This window comes from Antechinus flavipes, chromosome 2 (assembly GCF_016432865.1).
Source record: "Antechinus flavipes isolate AdamAnt ecotype Samford, QLD, Australia chromosome 2, AdamAnt_v2, whole genome shotgun sequence".
Classification (NCBI taxonomy): Eukaryota; Metazoa; Chordata; class Mammalia; order Dasyuromorphia; family Dasyuridae; genus Antechinus; species Antechinus flavipes.
In genome coordinates, this window is record NC_067399.1 from 620,967,067 (window position 1) to 620,994,129 (window position 27,063).

Genomic DNA, 27,063 nt, shown 5'->3' on the forward strand with positions numbered 1-27,063 from the left:
ATTATATTAGCTCTAAGATTTTAATAAAGTGCTGATTATGTTAATTTTTTACTCATCTGGATAAAATCAATTTAAAAAACTGTTCAAGGTGGTCTGCCATTGTATATTCTTCATTCACCATACTTCAGTTTCAATGAAGCCATTATTTCTCAGATGGAGGACTCAAGAGACAAATGGACCAAAATAGCATCCATTATGGATAGTATTTAATTAATTCTTTAGCAAATACTGCCATGAAACTGTAAATCTTTGACTTAGGAATACTTTAATTTTGAAATACACACACACACTTAAGACTATATGACCTTTTGGGAGCACTTATAAATGGAAGAAAAACTTGAAAGAGTTGAATTTAGAATCTTTAATATACACTGCCACTAAACTGTGCAAACAGATCTTTGATTTAGGAATATTTTGACTGAAATATATAGAGATAGACTGACAGAGAAGACTGTGTGACCTTTTGGGGACACATAAATGGAGGAAAAACTTGGAAGAATTAAATTTAGAATCATGGAATCTTAAGAGTCAGAAGGGCCTTAAAGAGCACCTTGTCAGACCCCACTCTTAATTCAGGAATCCCTTTTCAGTTTCTTTGGCAAGTGATCAGTCATTCAGTCCTTACCTGAATAATGCATAATGAAAAATTTACTATTTCATGAGAGAACCCATTTCACTATTGAGCAATTCAATTCAAACTTTTGCATTGAGCTAAATATTGGATGGGAGCAGCTGGGCGGCACCATAATGGGAAGACCCTGAATATTGGACCAAGAGAAACTCTCGAATTAATCCTTGAGACAGGCAGGGAGAAGGCTCTGGTAGAGACTTTAGCTCCAAGGTCTACCCTCAGGGGAGATCTTCCAGTCAGAAATCCAAGTTTTGTCAAACCCCTGAGACCCATCCTCTGTAGAGGTTTCCAGCAGTCTCACCTTGCCATATCCTGTCAGAAATCCCAGTCATGTCCCTGAGGTTGTTTTCTCTATAAAATCTTTGGGTCAGCCCTCCACGGTACTCTGCCTTACGCTATCTTTCCCCTCCCCCCAATGCCATGTAGTATCTCCCCTAACTCCACCATGCTTCCTGATCCCACTCCTCCTCCTTACAGCTAACTCTTTTGGGGTGCTGTGTCGCTTTCAGGATTTAGTCCACCAATTAAGGGCTTGCCCCAACCTCATGGGGTACTCCCTTTCTCCTGGGTAATTGTGAGTTCCACTGAAGAACTGGTCTTTCAAATGCTCTCCCACTGTAATCATCATTCATGATGTCCATTGTATCCCTTCATTTTGTCTATAATTTGTAATTTTTGGTGCCTGCCATTATTTGGTGACAAACCCCACACCATAGATCGCATCAATAACGTATGGGGAACCAGACCTAGTCAGGAATGATGTAAACAGATCTTTTGGGGGGAAATGATATGAATTGTGTCCCCTTAACCTTTGGGGTGAACCCTGATATTGTCCCCCTTCTCGAGGGAAGTTCCTGAGTCTCACATTCTCCTGAGGGAGCCCAGTTGGGTGGTGTCCCTCAGAGGAGATGGTAGCCAGGGCCAGGATAGCACCTGTTGAATTGAAGATTGGTCCAGAACTATTCCTAGTAGCTCAAACTCTCTGTCAGGTGATTTGATTCAATTGGAGATCTAGCCTCATAGTCCCTGTTGGGTAGCCCAAACTGCTCCCAGTCCCAGGCCAAGATTTACCAATATAATCAAGGATTGGTCAAACTGTCAGAAGTCCTAACCAGGATTATGCTTGCTAAGGAAGCTGTCCTCTTTTGTCCTGCCAGAACTCTGCCCACTAACAAGTCTGTCTTCCTAGCAAGCTGGCTTCTCAGTGCCAATAAATCCTTTTGCCACACAGATTTCCAGCTTGTGAATTCCTTCTAATAGGACCTATGACTCGGACAAGAGGGGCTCTCCCACCCAAATTCTCACACCTTGTCATTTGGTTCCCTGACCTCATCAGGAAGATTCATTTCCCCAATTCAAATCTGGCCTCAGACACTTATTAATGTGACACTGGGCAAATCACTTAACTGTTTGCTTGTTTCCTTATCTATAAAATGAGATAGAAAAGGAAATGGCAAACTGTAGAGGGCTGAAACTATTGGGCTGATGCACTGAGGTCGGGACTGCTGAGCGCTTGAGGCTAACTACTGATTGGACAATACTCTGGGCATATGCTTGGAAAATGGTCCTTTCCACTATCCATACTGGCTCAATGATTGGCGTATAGAAGATTGTAGGAGGGACTAGGGGGTGGAGTAAGACAAGCCAAAGGGACACTCTTAGCGGTAGACTAGGGAGAAGGCGCTTGTGGAGATTCTCTTCCATCCCCTTCACTTCTACCCCAAAAGACCAAGAATAGACCAAGAATAAAGACAGACTTTTGCTTATCCTGACCCCATCTGATTCTGGGGTGTCCTGGGTGCTAGCACGGTCGTTGCAGCAAACCAGTCCAATGTCTGTGCTAAGAAAACCTTCAAAGGGGTCACAAAGCATTAGGCATGACTAAAAACGAGTAAATAAAAAATATTGGGCAGCTTAGCTTCCTAGAAAATTCTTACAGAGCCCAAAGAGGTTGCTTCTAGTGCTACTCTCAGAGCTACCAAGAATAAGTCTAAACTTAATAAAAGAACCCTTCAAATAATTGAAGATTGGTGATATGTCATGAAAAGCAGCTGAGTAAAGGCTCACCTTAGAGTTAAAAGGTCTCAGGGTCCTTTTATCTCTGACTGTTAGCTGTGTGACCAAGAAGTCCCTCAACCTTGCTTGCAGCGTGCCTGCAAATCTCTAAGATCATCTGCTCTGCTGGAATTGTCAAGCTGAAGTTGTAGAGGGTTTCCACATCAGTAGTCTCTACTTCTAAAACATTTCATTGCTATTACTGCTTTATGTCACTTCATTGTCCTCATTACCCTCAAATTTGTCCATGGCTCTCTTAAAATTTGTTGCCCAGGTCAGGACACAACATTGCATCTGCAATCTAACCAGTCTCCAGTGTAAAAGAACCATGTATGACACTGTTGTTCCATTAATTCGGCTTAGACCGTGCAATGACACAACCTATTTTAACCACAGCACACTGTTGATTTGTATTAAACTTGCACGATACCTCAGTAGCCAAGCCAAGCCCTTCTGGTAGCCTCTGGATTCTGCAGTACCCCCCTCTTCAGCTCCAGCTAGGAGTAGGAAGAGGTTTGGTCACCAAGGTCCAGTCAAATGGTTCAACGTTACAAATGGGCAACGCTCTCAGCAGTAGCAGCAATGTAAAAGAACATGAATTTACATCAGCTTTGTCCCAAGTGAAGGATGAAGGGACCCTTCCCTCTGATTTACAACTAAAACTTCCTAAATCAGGTTTTCCCTTATACAATGTGCAAGCTGCTTTAGAGAAGAGACAATTTGGCTTTTTGATGTATTTTCAACACTTAGTACGAAGCTTTGCACATAAGGGCTAATAAAATGCTTTTTCAATTCAACCAACCTATCAACTGTCAGATTTTTGTTGTAATACATTTGTCAAAGAATGCCTTATCTTTTGAGCTAAGGATAAAAATGTTGATCAGGACAGGGCCAAGGACTCAAGATATACCATTAGAAGTATCTTTAGGTAAATAGACATATATTAGTAAACATAATTTTAAGCACAATCACTCAATCCTAAATCTAATTATGTATTAGACTTAGTATATGGGTTAGGTTAGATGAGTGCTGAGGTCCCTTCCAACTCCCCCCATTTTGTGATCTGTGCCAGTCAGGGCAGGAGTTACAGGATTTTTGGAGCAGGATTGGGCCTCAGCCTTTTTAGTTCAAAACTACAGGAAACAAGGCTGGACAATGTTCTAACATTCCTGACTCTTATGGGTCAGGAGAGATCACTGGGCTCAGAAGGTGCAGGTGGATCCTCAGATCAGAACTATTCAGGTAGAGAGCCCATGCTTTGGGAAGGTGCTGAGCCTCCAGTTAGAAAGCCCACTTTCTGCCTCAAGTCACTTTTCAGCTACATGATCAGGTCTTGTCTGTTTCCTCATCTGTAAAATTGGGTCAAGAACACGAAGGGTTGTTGTGAAGATGAAGTTACTATCTGTTCATTTTATGCCCGTCACATAGTGAGGTCACAGCTAGGAGGCACACCAAATCACCTAGGATGGAGTAAAGGGATGCTTGAAACATCCAAGGAATACAGGTGGAGTTACAGCCAGCTACAAGGTCAGAACAAAACCCAGTGATAGACTCCCGGAATGCACACACAAACTGAGGACTTCAGAAAGGGAAGGAGGGCTGGAGGAAAGAGCTCCAATTCCTGGCAGTTTCAAACAGCTGGAGCTGAAAAGTGAATGGAGGCCACTAGATGGCAATGAGAAACAGAAAGTATTTGTATCTTATTCAAGAGAAGGTAACACCCTAACAGGAAGGAAGAGAATAAACATGCCCATCAACCTCTATGAGCTGCGTACTTTCCAAATGCTGCCTCCATTTTACAGGTGACAAAACAGGCAAATGAGCACAAATGGCTTATTCCAGGTCCCATCACTGGTGAGTGTCGAAGGAAAAATTTCTATCTACCACATTGCTAATTACAATATACAAACAAGTTAAAAATTAAGCCAAGATTAAAGCAGAGACACTCCAGTTTGAAAGATCTCCATATGTAACGTGGTTCCTTTTCTGCAATACACATAGGCATCCCTCAAGTCCAAGCACCTGAGCCTCTACAGGCACTTTTCCCTTTTCTTCTAGCTTCAACTTCCCCATCTTTGATACCCAGCACTGATTTCTCTAGGGGTGTATCTTCCTGCTAAATAAATATTAAAGGATTTATTTAGTTATAAAGTAGCTAAAGTGCCAAATAACTGCCATCTCTACCTCAGGATGAGGTATGCCCATGAGAAAACTAGATTAAAATACACTTAGGAAATGTTTAATAAAACACCATGTGGCCAATGGGGATCCATTTCTACTTGAACTTGATACCACTGGTCTAGCAGATCATATATTCTACATGCACAAGCCTGGAGTTATATTTCAGGAAGAGTTCTAAGCAAGATAACAATTATACAGAGCTTGAAACACCAATTCAGTGGTCCTGAACTGTATACTGAAACCCACCCCCAGAACCCAAACTTTCTCCATATGTAGGCTTGCTAGCGCATGATGCAGCATTTTAAAACAAGACAACACTTTGGGGAGTTTCTCAAGTTTATTGGAAAGAAGAGAAAAGTAAATATTAAACGGCTCCTCTTGGTGTTTTGAAATTCATCCCAACTGTGGGCTGGGTAACTTGCAGGTTGGACAAACTGCCAAAGTCCTGGAATGAGGAGGAAAAAAAAAAGATTTCTAAATGAGATGCATTCTTGATTCCTTAAGAAATACCCAGAGAAATCTCAGGAGGCTCAGGGCCAATAAGTGACCCAAATCCTTAGTCCAAACTGCCACATTTCCCTCTATGTCTGTAATAAGCAGAGAAAGCATACCGAGCTAAGTGCGACCCTGAGGCAACTGGCCTTAAGGGTGGAATTCTGACAGGGTGTTCACTCAATTCTTTCTCACGCCTTACCAGGATTAACAATCTTAAGGACTCAATGATCCATGAACAAGTCATGCACCAAAAAGCTTGATTTGCCCCACTGGCTTCTGCAGAAATCCTCTAAAAGCTTCAAATCTGGACCTCTACATAATTATTGTTCCCTAATCTCTGGTATTACCAGACCAGAAACTCAATGTTACACTCACCAGGAGTTTCAACATTTCTTTGGTATCAGGGTCCACTTCGATGATCTCCTGATCCAAAGCAGAGACCTAGGGGAAAGAGGAATGAGGTCACTCACTAACAACCAAATGCTCCAACACACCTCCCACACATTTCCCCTTTCCCCCATGTCCACATAAAAATGTCTTTTCAATCCACCAATCGATTAAATATTCCCACCAGCCATGTCATGCTCAGTCATCCATAGAACAGTGAGAGAAAGGGAGCCTCAAGAGTTAAGCGAGCCCCGGATTCCATTTCAGCTTCTTCCATATATGTGTATTTCTCGCAAGCCATTGAGCACTTGGCCCTGGCTGCTCAAATGACAACTTTTGCAGATGGTCACTTATCTGCACAGGGGAGAAGTTTCTGCTAGAATGTGACATGTTCCTCTGCTATGGTATGGCCAGGTACACAGGTCTGCCTATCCCAAGTCAAGTATTCCCCAATTCTCAAAATCTTAAAAAGATGAGGTCTCCCAAAAGGTATCTCCAGAGCAGCATCCCCAAAAAGGACTCCTCTATCCATCCAGGAGCTCACCTGTGACCAATCACACATCATGGCAGAGCAGAACCAAGAAACCCAATTTTAACTCTAGCCCTTTGTTAACTGTGTGACAATTAACAAGTCATGTAACCTCTTCTGTAAAGTGAAATCCTCCTTGCCTACCTTACTGAATGCACTCCTCACAACAACACCCATGAGGTAGCCCAAATAAATGCCCTAATATTTCTCCCTTAACATCCAGTCAAGAGGAATCCAAGAGGGGGTGAAAGGGAAAAAGACATCCTTAAACAGTCCAAAGAACAAGAGTCAAAAAAAAGGGGAACAGCCTGTGTTCAGACAGGTGAGCAGCAGGCAGAAAACTTATTCTTGCAAAACTACTAAACAATAAAAGGAACTATTTCAAAATAAGAGCTGTTCAGTTCTCAGGGGTTGTTGATGGAGGTGATCTTTAAGACTCTATAAGCAAATCTGGTCACTAAGAATCCACACATTTCAGAACCACTAACCTTTGAACCTCTTAGCATGGAGTCTCCCATATCATTGCATTCAAAAGCTAAGTGTCATGAGGGCCCAAGCAAATGCTAACTAAGCATTTGTTGCAGAAAACAAAAAACAAACAAAAAAAAAAATTCCATAGTTGAAAAATTAAAGCCAGTGATTGTTCAGGTCCTAAACCCTTAATAGTGATTTAAAATATGTCAAAGAACTTCCTCAGATTTGCAGTGGAAAAATCTATGAAAGAAAACCCAGACAAGTACCCAGCAATGACAGCAAAGAGCCAAGCATGCTCAATGTTTATAAGCAGGAATAAGATCAGAAAAGGTCAGAGAAAAATCTCTTTAGAAAGCCACAGAATGAGTTTCTGGCCATTTAATTTCAGAACCTATTTAAAAAGGCTTTTTCTCAATGCTCTAGAACATATAGGAAGAAAAGAATCAGATTGAGGGGTGACCACAGAGCTTACCTCAGGAACATAGTTATCCCTTCTCTCTCTTTCTTCTTCCTGCAATTTGATGGAGATACCTCTCACGGGCCCTCTCTGGATCCGCTTCATCAGATGAGTAACATATCTATAAACCACCGGCACCAAAGTACATTAAGAAAATCACTAATAAAACCAATTTTTAACACCACCTGTTATCAAATGTGGTGGATGTGAACAAAGATAAAGTTGGACAAGGGAATTTATTTACACATATTAACACAAGGGGGGAATTTAAAATGGTGAATATTTAACAGCCTAAAAACTTTGTTCTACTTTACCTTAGAGCTATTAGGATTTAACTAGTTATGTGTGAATTAGTTTCAGATATATTCCAGAGTAATTAGAAAACAAGGCACCAGCTAAGGCAGAACAAACAGTTCCAGGAAGGCCCATGGCTGAGCCCAATCACTGACACAAATGTCACCAACAGTTCTGCTGCCAGTCCCAAGGAACTGTAGGCAAACTCTGGAAGAGGACAGAGTTTCTCTATGTCATTGACGGGAGAGTTAAGGAGTGCACAAGAACAAGTGGAGTTGTAATGAACATGAAATACACTGCATTTGATTTAGGGAACAATACATATTCTTCAAATAAGCCTCAATCATAAGTCAAGCCTCTTTTCTGCAATAATCTCTCACTAAACACATAATGAATTTGCAACTTCACAGAGAATACTCCTCTGTTCAAAGCCCTTCTTCCCAAGTTCCTCAAAACAAGTACAACTTTCACTTTTTTGCTTTCATCCTTAGCAACTAAGGCAGTAGCTGAACGAAGAAAGCTCTTAAATGCTTGCTAATTCAATCAATAAGCAGCTTGACAAAAGGGGCAATGATCCCCTAATGCAATTAGAAAATTGTCTAGACAGGAGTATCTAACAGCTATGTTGAGCAAATTAAAGTGAGAAGGACATAAGATGTTCTTTGAGGCAAAAAAACATTTTCATGCCCACTACCTCAAATCCAGCAAGGCAACCTAAAATATATGAATATTTTAACACCTGGCAAGAAGTTTTTGACTAAATCTCATGATTAAAGATTGTGCTGGCACAAATTACTCTTGAAATGTCTTATTTCAAACTTTCACCTTTGAAACTATGGTAGAGTGGTATTTTAGACATCACAATGGCTTAACTCAACTTTTCATCTGGCAATGAATTTGTAATTTTAATTATCTCTTAACTTACTCTGCAAATCAACCTATGTTTCTATGACACTTTCCCAACCTCTCCAACTGCCTATTAAATACTACATACTACACAAGTCCTTTATACACACTGTCCTCTCCTTTTCTCTTTCAAGGCTCTCAACATCCCAGTGCAGACACTGATCATTTTACCTGGACTATTCAAAGACTCACTGGAACTTCCTTGCTAAATCTTTAAGATCCAAGCAGTTCTTAAGATACTGGACTAAACACATCACCACCTTATATTTGACCAAATTCCAATGGCTCCTTACTATCTCCAGAATCAACTACCAAAATCTTGGCTTTAAAAGTCCTTCAAAACCTGCCACCTTCCTACACTTACTTTCACATATAGTGCTCAACAATGTTCTCTGCACATTTGTCTCCCAACCTCTACACTCTCATGTCCCCCTCGTTCCTGCTGTTGGTCTCCCTTATCCCAATTCATGATTTTTCCAGCCACTACCAAGAACCTTACATTCCATTGCTCCCAATCCTTTCCCTAGCTCCCCATGGGACCTCCTTGTGGCTCTTCAACCAGGAATCTGCCCCCCCATTGTCAGCTATCCCTCAGGCCTCTCTTCTTATCACCTACAGGTTCCAGTAAACTTTCTGCAAGAAGCCCTTCCTAGTCCTTGCTTCTCCTCTGAGACCACCCCCAATCTATCCCCTCTATAGCTCCTTTAGACATCATTTGCATATTTTCCCCCTCAGGAGCTCAGTTTTCCAACTTTCTTTGTACTTCCGGTTCATAGTACTGCTACATGGATTATCTAAGGCTCTTTCATGGAAAATGCAGTGGAAATTTAAAAACTTCAAACGCCAAACAAACGGTTCTATAAAAGCCCTTTCCAAGTCCACGGGGAAATTTATACTTCTTACCAAGCAACGGAAGGCTGGATCAAAAGAATGACTCTCTCCAAGCAATTTTATACTACTAGAGCAACTAACTGCCTTTATACGACTCCCTGAGCAATCTTCCTAAATCACAGGTTCCTTCCTCAAAAATCCCCATCTCAAAGCTCAGTAAATCATGGAAAAATACAGGAATTATACAGATTTCAGCCATTTATATACTTGAGCATAAGCCTATGAAATCCTCCGTGCTAGGAAAGCAAAAAAGCGGTCTCGGTCTCAAGGAGACACGCACAGTTGGGGCAAAAAGGAGGTACCCCATTAACAAAAGCCGGGAAGGAACTGCCGGGTTTCAGAACAGCGAAGGGGGAAAGGAGGCCGCTTAAGCCTCCTCTGGGGTCCGAGAGTCTACACGGGGCTTCTCGAGTTCCACTCCGGGGCTCCCGCGATTCCCCTCCCCAGGCTAGCATCAACTTGGGCACTCACGACAGGCCGGGAGATCCGCGGCGGCCGAACACAAGCCTCTTCCTGGCCGTGCCGGCGGGCCCTCTCGCCAGAAAAATATTTCCTTCCCATTCTCTGCTTTCTCGCGGACGCTCCTCCGGTCCCACGGCCCCAGCCCGCACGCTAAACTCTGTGCCGCTCCCCCTCCCCCGACGCCCCGCTCACCCCGCGATCTTATTGCGAAGTTTCTTGCTAGGGATGATGGCGATCTCCTCGCACACGCGCTTGTTGGTGTGGAAGTCGTTGCCCAGGCGGGTGTAATACTTTTCGATGATAACTCGCGCCGCCTTCTTCACGGTCTTGGTCCGAACGCGACCCTACAGGCAGATGAGAATGAGAGGCCGGCTCGGGGAGCCGCCGCGCCCTCCCTCCCCCTGCCCCGGCCCCCGCCCGTCAGGCCCCGGAACGGTTCGAGCCACCGTGGCCGCATCCTCGGGCCCCCTCGAGCCCCAGCGGCAAGCCCAGCGACCAGGACCCTCCCAGTCACATAGGCCCAAAGGAGTGGCAGCTGCCGGGTTTGGAATCGGCAGCGCGGGGGCCAGAGGAGCCGCAGATGGCGATGGATCGCGGGCAGATCTGGAGCGTAGCAGCACCTACCATGTTGGCTCCGGGGGGTGAAGGGAGCAGAGGCTGACGGGAAAAGGCCTATAAAGAGACGGCGGTCGCGTTACTTCCGCTTGACGGAGAGGCGCCAAGCAAGGGTTTGCGTGCCACAGCGGCCTCCGGCGGGCAGGAGGGCGAGAGCAGCGCGCTGTAGTCCGAGTTTGGGTTTCCGGGTACTGAGTTCCAGGAGTCATCCCCATCCCCCAGCCCGGGGGCGGAGATTAGTAGAGTTAGGACTGGGAGTAGGGCGGAGAAAGCAAGGCAACTAATCCCTGGAGAGCCCGAGGATTACAAGAGGAAGGAAGAGGCCATGTGCAAGTAAGTCCCTCAAGTGTATGTCCGCGGACGCAAATTGCATCCAGTTGCGCCCGCCGTCTTGGGGGCCTAGGGAAGGAGAGGGGCTTTGAAATCTCTCCCCGGGCACCGTGCCTGGCAGATAATGGGTGCTAAATAAAGACTTCTTAACCTGTCTGGGGCGGGGCTGGCGGCTGGCCACGTAAAGGAATTTGATCTCCGGGAGATGGTTACCATTTCGTAGGGCTGTCTCCCCTAAAACACCCCCCACCCCGGGGGGCGGTGAAGCCTGTCACCTAGTCCTCCTTCATCGGGGGTAGGGGCCGGCACAGAAGCCTGACCGGGAACTCCGGATACTACGCCCCACTCTCCCCGTGATCCTCATCTCTCCCAGGATCTGGAAGGGAAGCAGGTGTTTCCAGTCCTAGAACTCCTTCGGGCGGCACCCGGGGCCCCGCCTCTCGGCGTCAGATCCGTGGCACTCTTGCTGGCGGGCGAAAACAGGGACCCCAGCCCTTCACTCCCATCAGCTAGGGGAACGCGGACAGCCTAATCCTCCGCTGGGTGTCCTGATCTCGGGCCCGATTCTTCAATCCTCAGGTAGCGCCCCATCCTTTCTCTGCTGCCAGATAAGAGTCACACCTGAAATTCGTTGTCATACCTCCCTAGCATTGACAGGACGGCAGCTAAGGAGGGCCATGGAAATGAGGGAGAAGCCAGGGAAAGGGAGGCCTCGGGGCTGAAGGCTAGAGAAGGACCTACCTAGGGGACCAGCACCAGAAACTGCCCCCGAGGACTTGCTCCTTCCAGACTCAGCTAAGAGCTGGGAAGGTCCAGGCCACAATTCGATGTGACAGCACCCTAAGGAAATGGGGGAGAGGAGGGCTAGGCTCTCTGACCCGAGGCAAGATTATATGTCAAGGATGCTAAAAGGCAAGTGCCTGTCTAACCCTGCTCCTCACCCCATCCCTCCTCTTTGTCCTATAGATCTTTCCTTCTACAGGCCAGATAAGCCAACAGCCCCAGAGCCCAGGATGTGCTGCTCTGAAAGGGCTAGGGCACGAGGCCATCCACAGAGATCCCTGGTGAACTTAGGAAGCCGGCTGGAATATTAGGCCAGAATGCAAGAGGCCCGGAAATGGAGTGGGGGAACAAAGTTCTGGTTCTGTTTGAAAAGCAGCTTTTTCTAGGAGCACTCTGCTGGAAAACCTGTCAAGGATAAAGAGTCCATCTGTCAGACTAGAGTTGGGCAGTAGTGTTGGCCCTAGGGAAAGATAGCTTGTGCCAAGGCTTTCCCTGAGGTGTTTCTCACGCTCATTTTTCCTTCAGCCTCCAGACTAAAAAAACACGTTTAATGGAATGTTAAGAACAAAACCATCTGGGCTACAGAGTTTCTTATATACATTTAGACAAAGCAGCCTACAAACATTTGGGAAACGGAAGAATTACAGCTACTTTCTCTATCCCAAGAAAAGCATCTCCCTTTCTTCCCTCACAACCCGAGGTGGAAAGGGCAGACTCCCTACATCCTTCAAGGAAACACTTCAAGAGTCCTGGAGTGAGCTAGAAGTTACCTTTAGCAAAAGGAGGATGGCAGCAGTAAGCAAAGATAACTAGGGTTGTTTCTTTTACGAATACAAGTTTACTTAAAAAAATTTTTTTAAGTCATCTTTACAACAAAGTATAATGATGTGGGCTAAGCATAAGAAGATTGGATGAAAAAAGGATAAAATTATCCTCCATAGGCCAGTCTTCTTTCCTGGCACTGAATAGGCCTTCCCCTATCAAACTACTCAAGGTTCTACATGTATTTCCCCATCCATAGTAAAAGGAACATAGTAGAAGAGATGGATGCCAGGAAAAAATAAAGACTTATAAAGGTAAGAACAGGGTTAAAGAGATGGATGGCAGGAGTTTTGGAAAATTGGGGATTAAAAGGTGCCCAACCATTCCCTCTCCAGAGTCAGGCAAGAATGCCAAAGGAACCTAGAGATTTGGAATTCGGACAAGGACCACTCCAGCTTACCTATTTCATTATTAAAGTTTTCTTCCCATTTTCTATATGTCTGACCTAATCTCTTTCCCTCACCATGACTCTGGTGGGAAAAGGTAAGACATAATCATGATACCTAAACTTGTTTATATGGCTATTCTCTAGTCCTTTTGTAGGACCCTCCCTAATTCTATTAGGGCTAAACTCATAATTAGATTCCAATATAGTAATTGTATTTCAAAATTATCACTTACAGACCAAGGTGATTAAGGAATGGCAACTGACAGGCTTAGAAATTTCATAAAAATCTTTTGACTTTCCATCAGATCTATTTTTTTTGAAAGTCAAAAATTTCCCTAGAGAATCAACTTAAAAACAATTAGAAAGAATCCACAACTTTAGCAAACTTGCAAGATACAAAATAAATCCACATAAATCATTAGTATTTTTATACATCACTAACGAAATCCAATAGCAATAGATACAAAGAGAAATTAAAATTTCATTCAAAATAACTGTCAATAGTATAAAATATTTGGGAATATATCCATCAAGGTAAAGTCAGGAACTATATGAGCAAAACTACAAAACGCTATTCACACAAAGTCAGATCTAAATAAATGGAAAAATATCAAGTGCTCTTGGATAGGTCAAGTGAATATAATAAAGATGACAATACTTCCCAAACTAATCTATTTAGTGCTATACCAATCAAACTCCTAAGACACTGTTTTACTGACCTAGAAAAAAATGACAAAACTTATCTGGAAGATAAAGGCCAAGAATTTCAAGAGAACTAATTTTTTTAAAAATGCAACTGAAGGTGGCTGTAGGAATACAGATCTAAAACTTTATTATAAAGCAGTGGTCATTAAAACCATTTGGTACTGGCTAAGAAACTAGTTGCTCAGTAGAATATGTTAAGTTCACAGGATAAAACAATGACTCCAGAAATCTAGTGTTTACACACACAGAGACCCCAAATTTTGGGATAAAAATTTACTGTTTGACAAAAACTGGGAAAATTGGAAACTAGTATGACAGAAACTATGCATACCCACACCTAACATCATATACCAAGATAAGGTCAAAATGGGTTCATGATCTAGACATAAATTATGTTATTAAGTTAGAAGAACATAAGGATAGTTTATCTCTCTGATCTGTGGAGGAGGAAGGAATTTGTGACCAAACAAGATGATCACTGTTGATCACAAAATAGATAATTTTGATTATATTGAGTTTTTGCACAAGCAAAAGTAATGGAGACTAGATTAGAAGGATAAATAAACTGGGAAAACAGTTTTACATGCAAAGGTTCTGATAAAGGCCTCATTTCTAAAATATATAGAGAATTCACTCAAGTTTATAAGAATTCAAGCCACTTCTCAACTGATAAATTGTCAAAGAACATGAACAATTTTCAGATGAAGAAATTGAAACTATTTTTAGTCATATGAAAAGGTGCTCTAAATCACTATTGATCAGAGAAATGCAAATTAAGACAACTCTGAGGTACCACTACACACCTGTCAGATTGGCTAAGATGACAGGAAAAGATGAGAAATGTTGGAGGGGATGTAGGAAAACTGGGACACTGATACATTGTTGGTAGAACTGTTAACGGATCCAGCCACATTCTGGAGAGCAATTTGGAACTATGCTCAAAAAATTATGAAACTCTGCATACCCTTTGATCCAGCAGTGTTTTTACTGAGCTTATATCCCAAAGAGATCTTAAAGGAGGGAAAGGGACCCACATGTGCAAAAATGTTTGTGGCAGCCCTTTTTGTAGTGGTAAGAAACTGAACAAGATGATTCAAACCAGTTACAATTGTTTAGTGATGAAGACAGCCATCTACACCCAGAGAGAGGACTATAGGAACTGAGTGTGGTTCACAACATAGCATTTTCACTGTTTTTGTTGTTTACTTGCATTTTATTTTGCGGCTTTTTTTTTTTTCCTTTTTCTGGATTTTATTTTTCTCATGTGGCACATTAATTGTATAAATATGTATGCATATATTGGATTTAACACAGATTTCTAATACATTTTACATACATTGGGCCACTTGCCATCTAGGGGAGGGCATGGGTAAGGGGGAGGAGGTTTGAATCCAAGGTTTTCAAGGGCAAATGTTGAAGAGTTATCTACGTATATGTTTTGAAAAATAAAAAGCTTTAATAAAGGGAAAAAAAATCAAAGTTTTTATTTGAAGCTACTATTAAGTACACAGAATAGATAGGTAGGTAGAGCATCTAAGAGCTTACTGTTAACACCGGAGATACAAATGTAAGAAAGCAAAAGAGAATTCCTTTCTTAAAGAAGCTTATTTTAATGGGGAAAGATAACAAAAACTGCAAGAGGAGATGAGACAAGTCAAAAGTTTAACCAGAGGATCCAGCAGACTGCGTTCAAGTTTCCAGTGGGGTGCTGATAGCCATGGCAAGGAGACACAGGGAAATACAAGTATTATTATTTTTCAGGCCCTCTGAAAATGCTTGTCAGCTAATTCCTCATGATTCCAAATTTTGTTAAAGAACTGGATACTGTAACACTGTCCCTTAAAATGGGCTCCCTGCCCTTGAAGGAAGAGGCCTTCCCATGAAGGACTGTGACCTTTCCTCCTTTTGCTGTTGGGTAATAGGGGCTAACCTAGCCCCTTCTATAACACAGGGGATGAAAAAAACCTGACTTAGGACCTCAAGGGACTTAGACCATCCAACCAATCTAGTGAATTTTAGCCTGGTCCAGTGCCAGAGTCCAATTCCCTAGATAAGCAAGCATGATTTTATGTCCAATCCCATTTTGGGAGAGATAGTTCCACTCTGGTCTGCCTTCTGCCCCTGCCAGAGTTTAGTAGTAGCATTGGAGGATCTCAGAATTATTTTGTCTTCAAACAGGCCTCGGTCCAAACAGTTAGTTGTTTAAGAGCCTAAGCCTGAATGTTTGGAACAATTAATCCAAGCTGTTTGCATGTCAATTTATTTAGCAAATGGGTTTTTCTCAAAATATAAACAAAGGAATTTTCATGGCATTAAGTTAACAAATAAAGAACTCTAAAAAAGTATTATGTGGCAGTTGAGCTAAGATTTGGATGGATTCAAAGGTTCCAAGAGAAAGAACTGAGCTATTAAAAGCTTTGCAAGAGGGAAATGAAATGTATGTGATGCAACCAGTGGCCAGTTTGATTGGAATTAGAATGTGAACACTTATGTGTTGTGCTTAACTCTTCATGACTCCATTGGGGGTTCTCTTGGCAAAGACATTGTTTGCCATTTCCTTCTCCAGCTCATGACAGATGAGGAAACTGAGATACACAGGGTTAAGTGATTTGCCCAGGGTCACACAACTAGTAAGGCAATTTTGACATCCCTAAACATGATCTGTTAATTTAACCTGGATACAAATCTAAAATATCAATTAAAATACTGGAGAGATTGCTGAAATGTAGTCAAATTTACATCGCTTTCATCAGACCTACTTTTTTTTTTGGCTGAGGCAATTGGGGTTAAGTGACTTGCCCAGGGTCACACAGATAAGACGTGTTAAGTGTCTGAGGCCAGATTTGAACTCAGGTCCTCCTGACTTCAGGGCTGGTGCTCTATCCACTGCACCATTTAGTTGCACCCAGACCTACTTCTTTTAACTTTAGACTTTCTTTAGTACATCCAGATTCAATGATCTGATTCCAGCACATTCTCACCTCCCCCTCCCTCCTTCCCCCCCCCCCCCATTTCTCTACAGGCTCTAAAGGAAGGATGTTCAGATAGTAACTATATGGAGTTATCCTAGCTGGAAAAAATTAAGTGGGATTTGTAGGAATAAAAAGCCTATGCCTTTAAATGTTTTTCTTTAGGGGAAGTCAAGCAAACTTGGGCTTCCCAGATACCTCTAAATATGTAATGGCAAGTTTTGGGTTCTGCAATGAAGAGAAAAGGGGGGAGGGGGTAAAATGGGTAAGTAGAAAAGGAATAAACAATCTGTAAGTGAAAGGAAAAGACTACTTATAGCCAGCAAGCAGAAAATTTATCACTTGCATCTAAGTGGACTAGAGTTCTTGTTGGTGTCACACCAAAGGAAAGCCAATCCTATTCCCAAGAGTTTTCACATTCCCGATGAAAAAGAGACCATCTTTTAGCTAAATGGAGTCCAAAAAGCTCCAAAAAGTTCAATTTTCAAAGCCTACAAAAGTTCAAAGCTAGGGCCCAAAATCTCCAGAGTTGCATGGGTTGGGGTATATGCATGTTAATAATCTACCTTGTGGGGCTAGGCCTTAGACCAAAGTGCCAGGGTCTAATGACTGGAAATTCCAACTTGACTTTCCATATCATTTAGGGACCAATCCACCAAGATGCTCCCACCCACTATTACCAATAGTAATGACAGACACAAGGCCAACACTGCTGCAACGTGTTTATTATGTGCCAAAAAAACTACACCACAGCTTACTCCACACATCTGCAGGAGAGTGCAGTCTTGCCTGCATATACTACAATGAGGTAGGGACTTCACACACAGATTCACAAAAACCCACACAGAGCAGCTGGGATACGCAACAATGCAACATCGGCTCAGCGGGAGGGGAAAGAGGGTGAGGGAGGGTTATGACACTGGTTCTTTGGCACACAGCTTCCCGTAGAGGGGCAAGTTCTATTTTCTTCTTTTAAAAAAAAAGTCAAGTTTTCAAATCCCAGCAGCAGCCAACTGCCCTGTTGCTTCATACATTTTTTTTTAAACGAGGAGGAAAAAAAAAAAAAAGGGAAAGGTACTTGTCCCCTCTAAGTGAAAGGGCTCCTGTGAACCTTCATCTGCCCCCGCCATAAAGCAGCCCTTTTTAGCTCAGTTACAAAAAAAAAAAAATTAAGTCCTGTGACTTTGTGATTAAAAACCTCTATCAACCCCCCACTTAAGTGCAACTTAAGAAAGTGCAAGAAACGGTTTAAAACTATGTACAGCAGCTCCACCATCATTTATCCGGTCCAGTTTTAAATTTGAAAATCTTGTCTTTTTCCTGGTTGCAAACGCCTCTCTCCACAACTGTGAGAAATCCTAAGCCGCAGTCCCCAGACACAAATTTGCATTAATGTTAAAAGCTGCCAGGAAAGAAAAAAATCTCGTTTCAAACTACTTAAAAACTGTTTTAAGGAGTGTAAAAAGGAACCGGTAAAAACCCTCGAGCGTAAAATATGAAATATGATTTTGGTTTAAATGAAGAGCAAAGTCTCCTTGTTGTTACAGTAAAAAACACCAGCTGAACACTCAGTTTATGCCGTTCAGGTGGGGGTTAAATAAATGGAAAGGCACTGTATGGCAACTGCAAACATGGAGCCACTGAGACCTGCGTCATTACCATCAGTATTGCGAGGAATGTAAAAAAGCGCTTTTAATAAATAAAAAACCTAGACGAAGGCATCTGCATAAATACCTTCTTAACACGTGGTCCTTTTTTTTTTTTTTTTTTTTTTTTCTTGTTTGTCATCAGCAAACTGAGGAACTAAAGTCTGGGAAAACTGCAGATTCACTTGGGAGGTGACTGGGGGGCCCTTCCCCTTATAACACCCCCTGAAAACAAAACCCGACAAAACTCACTGTGCATTAGTGCAGAAACAAAGACAGATCAGCAAGTGCAAAGGTGAATGTAAGATTTTCCCCATGTCCTTTGGAAGTGTGCTCCCAGCCTGGGCCTGAGGCTGGTAGCGACACTCCGGCTCTCACCACTCAGGTTGAACCAGCTTCACCAGGGGCAGATGGACACCCACCAACCCTCTAGCTAGATTCTCGACTCTTCTGATTACGCATTAGTGGGCGATGATGACGAAGGCCCTCGGTACTATGTCGCCAGTGCCAGCAGCTTCTGCAAAAGTACTTGAAGCAGACCTATGAAGCGAAGTTATGAAAATAAGAAAGTGATATCAATTCTAGCATGATCTATCAAAAGAAGCAACCAACTCTGAGATAAAAATCAGTTAAACTGATAAACAATTCTAAGTAGGAAAGGGGAAGAAAATAGTAGAAATAAGTCATGGACATAAGATATAACCTTAAGGGTCAACTGTAACAATGGCCTAAGCATTACAGCCAAAATCTTGTCCCACAAGTTCTCTGGGGATTCATGTGCTCTGTACCAAAAAAAACTTTCCAAACTCTTTGTCTAAGGCATCTTTGTGGCCTGGTAATGCAGAAGTTTTTTGGTGTCCATTTGGTTTTTTGTTTGTTTAAAGCATTTTCAATAATTCCTATTCAAATATGTGTGTGAAACAGACACAAACGAGTGCATCTAGTCCTTTTACAAAGGCCTCCCACCCCTGCATCCTTGATGCCAATTGACCCAGCTGACAACAGAAACCAAGGCAATCCCCACTGTGATCAGGATCTCTTCTTCATCTCCTCATAGCTCTCAAAAACTAATGTCCTATACATCAATGGAAGATGTTACAATTCCCTAAGGCTAAGATTTATGAACTTGAGTCCACTGTAAAAGCCAGGCATCAACAATCAAGAGCAGTAATAGAGGCTTTCTAGCTGGTAAGATCCTTCTGGCACAACAACTCGACAACCATGACACCTGCATTGTCATGAGATAATTTGTCTCAATGCCTAAGAGCAGGGCTGCTTCAGCTTTCTTAATTAATGTACTTTTAATACATTTTAAGCATTGAGGTCTAAAAACAGGAATATCTTTCTTCAGTCTGAGAATTAGTAGCCATTTTATTTAGGGACACTAGAGCTTGGCAAAGAACTAAAGGGTCTAAGATAGGACTTGTCAGGCTCTTCCTTCCTGTCAAAAACTACAGGATTCACATTAAAAACAACAAAGAAAAAAGGGAAACAAGCAGGAAGAATTTCCTTTATAAGTATTAAAGTCTCAAGTTTTTTCTCTTTCTAGTAACCATTTACCTCAAATCTCACTTTATTTTAAAATAATAGTACAACCTGACCAAAGATTTGGGAATCTGACATTTTTTCTTGCACTGTAAAGTACTCTCCCATTGCTCTGCACTTCTAGCTCCTTCCCTTGGGTCTGCACCCCCATCCTGAAATTCTCTTAACCTTACTCTTTATTCTCATGCTACTCTTTTGTATCTCAACTTTTGTTCCCAACTCCCAGAAAAATCTTGACTACACTTGGAGTCTGGGTCTCCTCTCCTCTCTGCAACAGGACTTTAACTTAAAATAATTCTCTCCCAAGTTACCAATGCTTTTTCAATCACATCAAATCTAAAGGTCTGTTCCCAGTGCTCATCCTTCCCAATTTCTGTATTGTTGGACACTGATCTACTTTTGGGTTTTCAGGACACAACTTATGTATGAATACTAAGTCTTATAGTCTCTTGTGCTGGACCTTCATCAAGACAGACCCACCACTGTGGGCCTCCCTCTGGGACCCTTATCTAGGCCTTCTTTCTTTACTTTTTCACTTGGTGAGCTTATCAACTTCCAAAGGATACAATTTTCTTTATTTGGTGATTCTCAGGTATTTATACTCAAGTTCTATAACTTTTCCTGAGCTCCAATTCTGAAGTCATTAATTTCCAATTGGGCATTTCAAAAATGAACTTAAGTATCTCACATGGAACACATCCAAAACAAAATCTCACTGTCTTTTCCCCCAATGACTCCCTTTTCCCTTGAACTTTCCTATTACTGTTGAGAAACTTTCTAATCATCCATATTCACAACCCTTAATAACATGACTTTGCTCACTCTTACTTTATCTGTTCAAACAGTCAAATCTTGTCTTTTATACTTTCCCAGTCTTTTTTGCATATGGTTTCTTTTTCTATACTCACACAATCAAACCTCAGTTCAAACCTCTCTCCCTCCTCACTGGTCGTCTTCCCTCCAGTCTCTTTTCAGTCCTTGTAACTGCCAAAGTGATTTTCTAAAAGTTTGATCGTCTTAATATCTGCTCCAAGTCCAGAGGTTCCTTATTACCTCGTAGGATCAATTACAAGGCCTCTTGTAATTGGCATTTAAAAGCTCTTCAGTCTGGTCTCTTTCTATTTTTCAGTCTTTCTTACTTGCATTCTTAGCACAGTAACACATTCTTCTCTACAATCTCTGTGCTTTGCCGTGGCTACTCTGTTCTGAAAAGTTTATTGTCACCAGGTCATCCCAAGTCTCTCTAACTGCGAATCTTTCCCGTAAAGTTATCTTCCATCTACTGTATATGTAAGCTTATGTGTAAGCTAGTTATTTATACATTATCTCCATTAGAATAAAGAAAGCAGAAAGTCACAATACAGTATGTTAATTTAACTTGTTAAATACTTCCCAATTTTATTTTAACCTGTTTCTGCCATACTAGAAGTCCTGGGAGCAATCAGTGCTCTGACACCTCTGCTCTGAGGGTTTTACGCCAAATCAGAACTGAGTGGAACAAGAAGACTTACCTGATCTCGACAGAAGAATGGACCTGGCTGAGCACTGCAGATGTGACAGAGAGAGTCTTCTAGGTAAGGGTCAATCTGAACCTATATGAAAGCAATTTACAAATGAACTATGTGCTGAGCATTCATCATCAAGAATAAAAGGAAAGGTGAACTATTCTGTAGTGAAGGATGAAGAGGACAACTGCCTTCAGGAAGAGTTCTGAGAGAGCTCTTTGAGGAATGAAGAGAATAATCAGACAATGAACAGCTTCCTTCAGCCCCAAGAGAAAGCTACATGGATTACCTTCAGGGAATAGGTGATTAGAGCTTCACAACCCTTAAGGTAGGCACTATGAAGTGAGCTTTTCACATATTGCCAAATGGCAACAGCTGAGTGCTTGGACCAGATTCATAATTCATAAATTCTATTTAATAACTAGGAAGAAAGAGGAGATCAGAATGTGGAAGTCTTGTTGAGATCATCAAGCCTACTCTCCTTACTTTTATAGCATGTTGGATTTTATTTAAGTTAATCCTCTTTAGGTTCCAGGTCAAGTCATAGTGTCTATATTCCAAAGAAGCCACAAACCTCCAGAAATCAATTTGTTTTTATCTACCCTAAATGACACAACCCAGAGATACCTCACACCCATGTTACCAACCCCCAACTACATCCCTGAGGAAGACCAATTGAGGCCCTTTTATCAATTATCTGGACCTGCTTTACCAGGGGCTAATAACTCATCACTAGGAATCTTCCAAGATGCTACAAGAGGGACATTGACACAAAAAATACCATCCATTCTACTTACCTTCTTAGTGAACTTAGTAGTTTTGATCTCCACAAAAGCAGCGCTGACTGCCTTCAGATAACTGCGTTGATTGTTAAAAGTCACTCGACCAGATCCTGAGAATCACATGAATATGGTTTATTGTCCCAACAAGTCTCCCTAAAATTCTACAGCCTGACCTCAAAGAAAAACAGCAAAATCAAACACCAAGGGCAAATAATATGCTCCATGTCAATGCAAATGTTAGCTCAGGATAAGAAGGAAGACAATCTGCTAGGTTGGGGAAAGAGAAGAGATTTCTTTAAATCCAATAAGATGCCTTGAACTGCCCACACAAAAAGAAGAAAAACAACAACTAAGGGAAAGATTTCAACTGATATAAACAGAACTGCTTTATCAATACAGGACAAAGCAAAAAATCTGAGAGCTCCACTCTGAGACAGGGACGCAATGCCCAATGTTGTCTACCTTCTATTTAAATGTCTGAAGTCTCAGAATCAGAATTCATAGTGCATTATCAAATAGCACACAGTGCTTGCCTTTTTTTAGCCTCATTCAAGTAACATAATATATTAACTTTAGGAACATGAAAGGAAAAGAAATACATGTTCTAATTAACCCATTAAAGTATGCATATTATTTGAGGGAAAAGAGGCATATCCCAAGGGCAGCAACCCAACGTCTCTACCTCCCTACTCAGCACACCAATCAACACAAATCGAGAGTTACTGCTCAGCCAGACTGCTGGAGAAACAGGGAACAACAAACTTCTATTAAGAACTCTGGGTTGGGAAGGACAGTAAGAAAGTTAAATAGTCTTCTTAGCTAGCTCTCAAATCCTCCCTTGTATATCTTCCTGCTTCTGATTTAACTGGTTATTGGCTACAGTTGGCAATATGGTGCACAATGGTTGTGTCTCTAAATTCACAAAATGATCAGGGGATGGGGCAAGGGAGAGAGGTAAAGAATATTAGGCTAGAGATCTGTGGCATAGTACTTGGTCAATCAATCATCTGGTCATACCCAGTGAAGTAAAGGAAGGAAATAAAATTATTTCTATTAAGAACCACCACCAAAATGGCACGCACACACACACACACACACACACACACACACACACACACACTCACACACACTCACACTCTGGCTGTTTTCCTTCTTGTTAGAAAAGGTCAGAAATTATTCCCTCCCAACCCTAACTGGGAGAATAACATAAATAGTTCAGAATCTGATGAGCAAAAGGTTTTCCCCTACTTAGGAACCAAGGGTTCCTAAGGAAAATCTAAGGGTTGCCACATAGCCCCATTTACTTATATCTATATCTATACACAGATATTTTTATTTATATACATATATATTTCTATATGTACCACATATCCCTGTTGAGAAGGTGGCACTCACCGATAGGATACTTGTGCTTATCCGTGTCAATACCAGCATACACTACTCCTCCAAACAGATCGTTCACAATTGCAGCCAGGGCCTCTGCATTGAGCATCCCATGCAGTGCCCCAACAAAGACTGTTCTGCTGGGATCCAGTCTCTGTGATGGGCTCCGGACAAAGTTGCTGTCAGCCAAGACCCAGGGGATAACCTGCACCTGAAACCATTCAGAAATCGGCTCATGAGCAAAACTAGAGGTCACAAAGATCATTCATAGTAAGACTAAGGGTTACAGAGGGATCATTCATGGTGGGGGAAAAAAGAAGGTTCTTCAAGAACTAGCAATATAATATGTTCAGATGCCTGAAACTTTTAGAGCCGATTGCTTTACAACATTTATCACCTGGTCAAAGGTAGTGGCAGCATTATGTAGACCAGTATTCCCATGAACATGAGGTCTTTCTACATGATCCTCAGAAGACAGACTGATTACTTCAAATCTGCCATTTGTAGCTTGTCCGTAGAATTGTCTGCATGTTGTCTTCTTCACTAGACTGTGGACTCCTTAAAAGCTCACAGAATACCTTACCTTTCTTTGTATCTATAGCACTGAGCACATAGTAAGCATCAGGCACTTGATAAATATCTGACACATGATGTGACAGGGATAAGTAGATCTGAGGCATCTTTCACATTGAGCCACAAAACAGATTTGAGCAATATAAGGATCACATTGAAGGCTTCCAAGCATGACTCACAAATGTCTCTCAGATAACTTCCCATGACTAAGCTGACAAATTTCCTGAACTAAACTAAATTGGCTCATTAAAGCCAATAGGCAACTGTGGAAAAAGGGAGCAGTCTTTGTCAACTTTCTCTTTTGTTTCCCAGGTCATCATCATCCTTCAATACACAACCTGAACATGGCCAGATGAAACCTCTTGCTGTACCTCCATCCTTTACATTTTTTTTCCACAAAACCTCACTGGGAGGGTGGCTTAGAAACCATGGCACACCATCATCCTGGAAAACCGAATGTGAGTAAATTCAACTTTGTGAACTGAGATTTATGTAGAAGTTTTATTTTAGCCTGTCTAAAGCCTGAAGGATAATATGTGCCCCATGCACACAAGAAGAATTATTTTTTAAAATTTAAAACATGTGTCAAACATCACATTCAGGACTGGAATGTGTGAACACTCAAAGGGTAATCCAAGAAGGGTCTGTGATTTCTTCAGTGAGGAAATTCCCAGGGAGAGGATTCCTTCCATGAATTCAAACATCAACACATCTCTATAAACCTAAGTTTTATATTCCAGAGGTACACAGCAATTAAATCACTCTCAGATGTGAGAGATGAATGCTACCTGAGATTCAATCCAACACTATTGATTGTCACACTGCCTCATATAAATAAATGCTAGGGATTTAAAGACAAAAAAAAAAAAAAAAAAAAAAAAAGATTTCTCCCTTTACAAACCATCTAGTCTACTAAGAGGAAATGTAAATTTCATCTTACTGCAAATTTAGCACTGGGTATAAAAGGTTATACGTCTAACCCCAGCAAGATTTAGTCTGACAAGGAATAAACAGTATTTGTTGGCAATGGTAGTATTATATGATGACAAGATAAAATAGTGAATTGGAGGAAAGGCAGAACATTTTTCTCAATGAGTTGATATAAATCTTGAAAAGGTAAAAAAAAAAAAATCATTCAAGAGTCATCAGCAACAATTTCAAGGTGATAGTCAAATCAGGCCTTAAAAGACTGATAGAATTCCAAAATGTGGAACTAGGAATCACACTAAGTCTAATACTGAGGACTGGTAAGAAATATAGATAAATGGGATGGACAGGGTACATAGAAAGATAGAGAGAATGCTTGGAAATAAGAAACCAAGAATAGTCTGATAACTACATGCAAGATGAAAAATTGGGGGGAAGAAACCCATGGCAGGGAAACAGGCCAAGAGGAAAGCATCTTTATTTGAAATGAGGTCAAGTTAAGGTGTCAGAAATTGAGAGGAAGGAACATATACAAGATGCTGGAAGAAGGAATCATGATTTTGGTGAGCAAGTCCAGTGGGTGAAAGAGTAGCTGCAAGTGGCTAAGATATCTGAAGAGGGCAATGACAGAAATAGTAAAGTATGAAAAAGTGAGTTATGGCTGTTAGGAGAAAAAGTAGAATCGTATAGGTAAATAGAAAAGGATAAATTTATAATTTTGTACAAAGTGAGTTTGAAACCAATAGCACAAAATGGTGATTTTCTAAAAGGTAACTAAAAATATTTTTCAAGTGATGATAAAACTGAAGAAGCAGATTTAGATGTCAAACACAGGAGATTAAAAAAATAAAATGTTGGGGGTCAAGGAATATACCTTGTGAACAGGAAAAAAAAAAAAAAGCCTGAGAAGGCTTTATCAGAAGCATGAGAGTACAGCACATAAGTCAAGGGAGGAGTAAATTTCAAAAAAGTAAATAGGTCACTGTCCACAGCCATAGAGAAATCAAAAGTTGAAGCAGGAGAAAAAGTCCTTCTATTAGATCAGATACTTAAGGGGGGGGGAGTTATTAGTCATCTCAGAACAGTTTCAGTACAAAATTAAGTCAGATATGGAATTTGTTGTAAGAAAAAGGAAGTAACAGAGTGAAGACAATACTATCCCAGAATTAGTAAGAAAAACAACAACTGTGAAAGACTTAAGAGATCCAAAGGGGAAAGTACCTGATAAAAGGAAAACAATTAAGAAGGTAATATGGAAAACCAGTGACTCTTCTATATCGTGGACCTTCATAAGGATTAAGAAAGCTAAACATGCAACCACAGCTACTTGGAGAATGGAGAGGAAGTTCTCACCAAGAGTCAGGCACTGAAAAAAATGATTCAACATCCTCCCCATCGCCCCCAACAAGATAAGGACCAGCCTGCTCCTGAGGAAAAACTATTAGAAAGATGTCAATAATACAGTATCCTAAGATAAGAGATTCAGAGTTACAAAGAACCCTAAAAGTCTTCTAGTCTACTCCCTTCACTTTACAGGTTAAGAAAACAAGGTTGAGAGACATAGAGCCAAAGTCAAAGGCCAAAACGAGATTCAAGTTCCCAATCAACTCTTTCCATTATACCACTGCCTAGCATCATAGAAAGAAAGTTCAAAGAATATATCAGAAAGCCAAAGTAGTAGGACCAAGTATGAACTTCGTGAAAAGAAGTTATTTCATTAAAAGGACAAAAGTCTGGGCCAAAAATGTTAGGCCAGAAATGAACATGGACAAAAGTAGTACCAGAGAAACAGAAGCGAATGCAAGGGATAATACTGTAAAAAATTACCCTGGCATGGGTTCTATCAATAAAAAGTTAATAAAAATAAAATAAAATAAAGTAGTACCAGAGAGGTTGGAATCGGGTAAACAAGAAGCAGAATCCTGTTCATGATTTATCTTAGAATATTAAGTCTAGCGTGAACAGTAATGACCACACTTCCCCCTTCTCATTTTATAGGAAGTTTACTGATGCCAGATACCTTGTCCAAGCTCCCAGAACACGGTGAAGTAGAAGAGCTGTTCTCTGCACAATTTCAGGAAAATGGGGCAAATGCATAAGACTTTGGAATTTTCACATTCACTAACCAAAAAAGACCTTTCTTCTAATAGCGATGTAAATTCTTAGAAGATTTCTTTGGTGTAACAGGGAATAAGGTTCCATTCACCCTCAGAAAGCTCCTAAATAGACTGAATCAATCTTGTTTACAGAGTGGTTTTATGCAGGAAGCATAATACCAGAACTTTTAGCCTCAAAAGTCAGAAGGAAATTTATCTACAAAGAATCAAC

At 41.3% G+C, this 27,063-nt stretch overlaps 2 protein-coding genes and 2 long non-coding RNA genes across 8 annotated transcripts in view; 2 read left to right on the forward strand and 2 right to left on the reverse strand.

Annotated features, from left to right (window-relative positions):
* Nucleotides 1–5,185: 5,185 nt before the first annotated feature.
* RPS17 (ribosomal protein S17) lies at nucleotides 5,186–10,424 on the reverse strand. Its single transcript, XM_051981921.1, has 5 exons — nucleotides 10,387–10,424; nucleotides 9,955–10,106; nucleotides 7,225–7,330; nucleotides 5,738–5,803; nucleotides 5,186–5,312 (listed from the first exon to the last, which is right to left on the reverse strand). Exons 1-5 carry the CDS (start codon nucleotides 10,387–10,389, stop codon nucleotides 5,232–5,234), a joined length of 408 nt encoding a protein of 135 aa, XP_051837881.1. The 5' UTR covers nucleotides 10,390–10,424; the 3' UTR covers nucleotides 5,186–5,231.
* Nucleotides 10,425–10,514: 90 nt separating this feature from the next.
* Nucleotides 10,515–27,061, forward strand: LOC127551828 (uncharacterized). Its single transcript, XR_007951184.1, has 3 exons — nucleotides 10,515–10,710; nucleotides 24,121–24,266; nucleotides 26,734–27,061. It is a non-coding gene; the product is annotated as an uncharacterized LOC127551828 (long non-coding RNA).
* LOC127551829 (uncharacterized) lies at nucleotides 10,985–12,745 on the forward strand. Its single transcript, XR_007951185.1, has 2 exons — nucleotides 10,985–11,286; nucleotides 11,674–12,745. It is a non-coding gene; the product is annotated as an uncharacterized LOC127551829 (long non-coding RNA).
* CPEB1 (cytoplasmic polyadenylation element binding protein 1) overlaps nucleotides 17,082–27,063 on the reverse strand; it is a 74,953-nt gene continuing 64,971 nt past the window's right edge. For all 5 annotated transcript variants that reach the window (XM_051981918.1, XM_051981919.1, XM_051981917.1 and 2 more), the window contains 4 exons: nucleotides 23,248–23,446; nucleotides 21,868–21,962; nucleotides 21,077–21,157; nucleotides 17,082–18,560 (listed from right to left, as the gene is read on the reverse strand). In XM_051981918.1, the coding sequence (XP_051837878.1) occupies nucleotides 18,450–18,560; nucleotides 21,077–21,157; nucleotides 21,868–21,962; nucleotides 23,248–23,446 (486 nt within the window). In that variant the 3' untranslated portion in view covers nucleotides 17,082–18,449. The remainder of the gene's footprint in view (nucleotides 18,561–21,076; nucleotides 21,158–21,867; nucleotides 21,963–23,247; nucleotides 23,447–27,063) is intronic.

Excerpts from the sequence above, each read along its gene's own strand:
- RPS17 (XM_051981921.1), bottom strand. Across the intron at positions 7,331-9,954 it reads CTTCGCAATAAGATCGCGGG|ATATGTTACTCATCTGATGA; the intron begins GTGAGCGGGGCG and ends GGTGGTTTATAG. Across the intron at positions 5,804-7,224 it reads GGGATAACTATGTTCCTGAG|GTCTCTGCTTTGGATCAGGA; the intron begins GTAAGCTCTGTG and ends TCTTTCCCCTAG.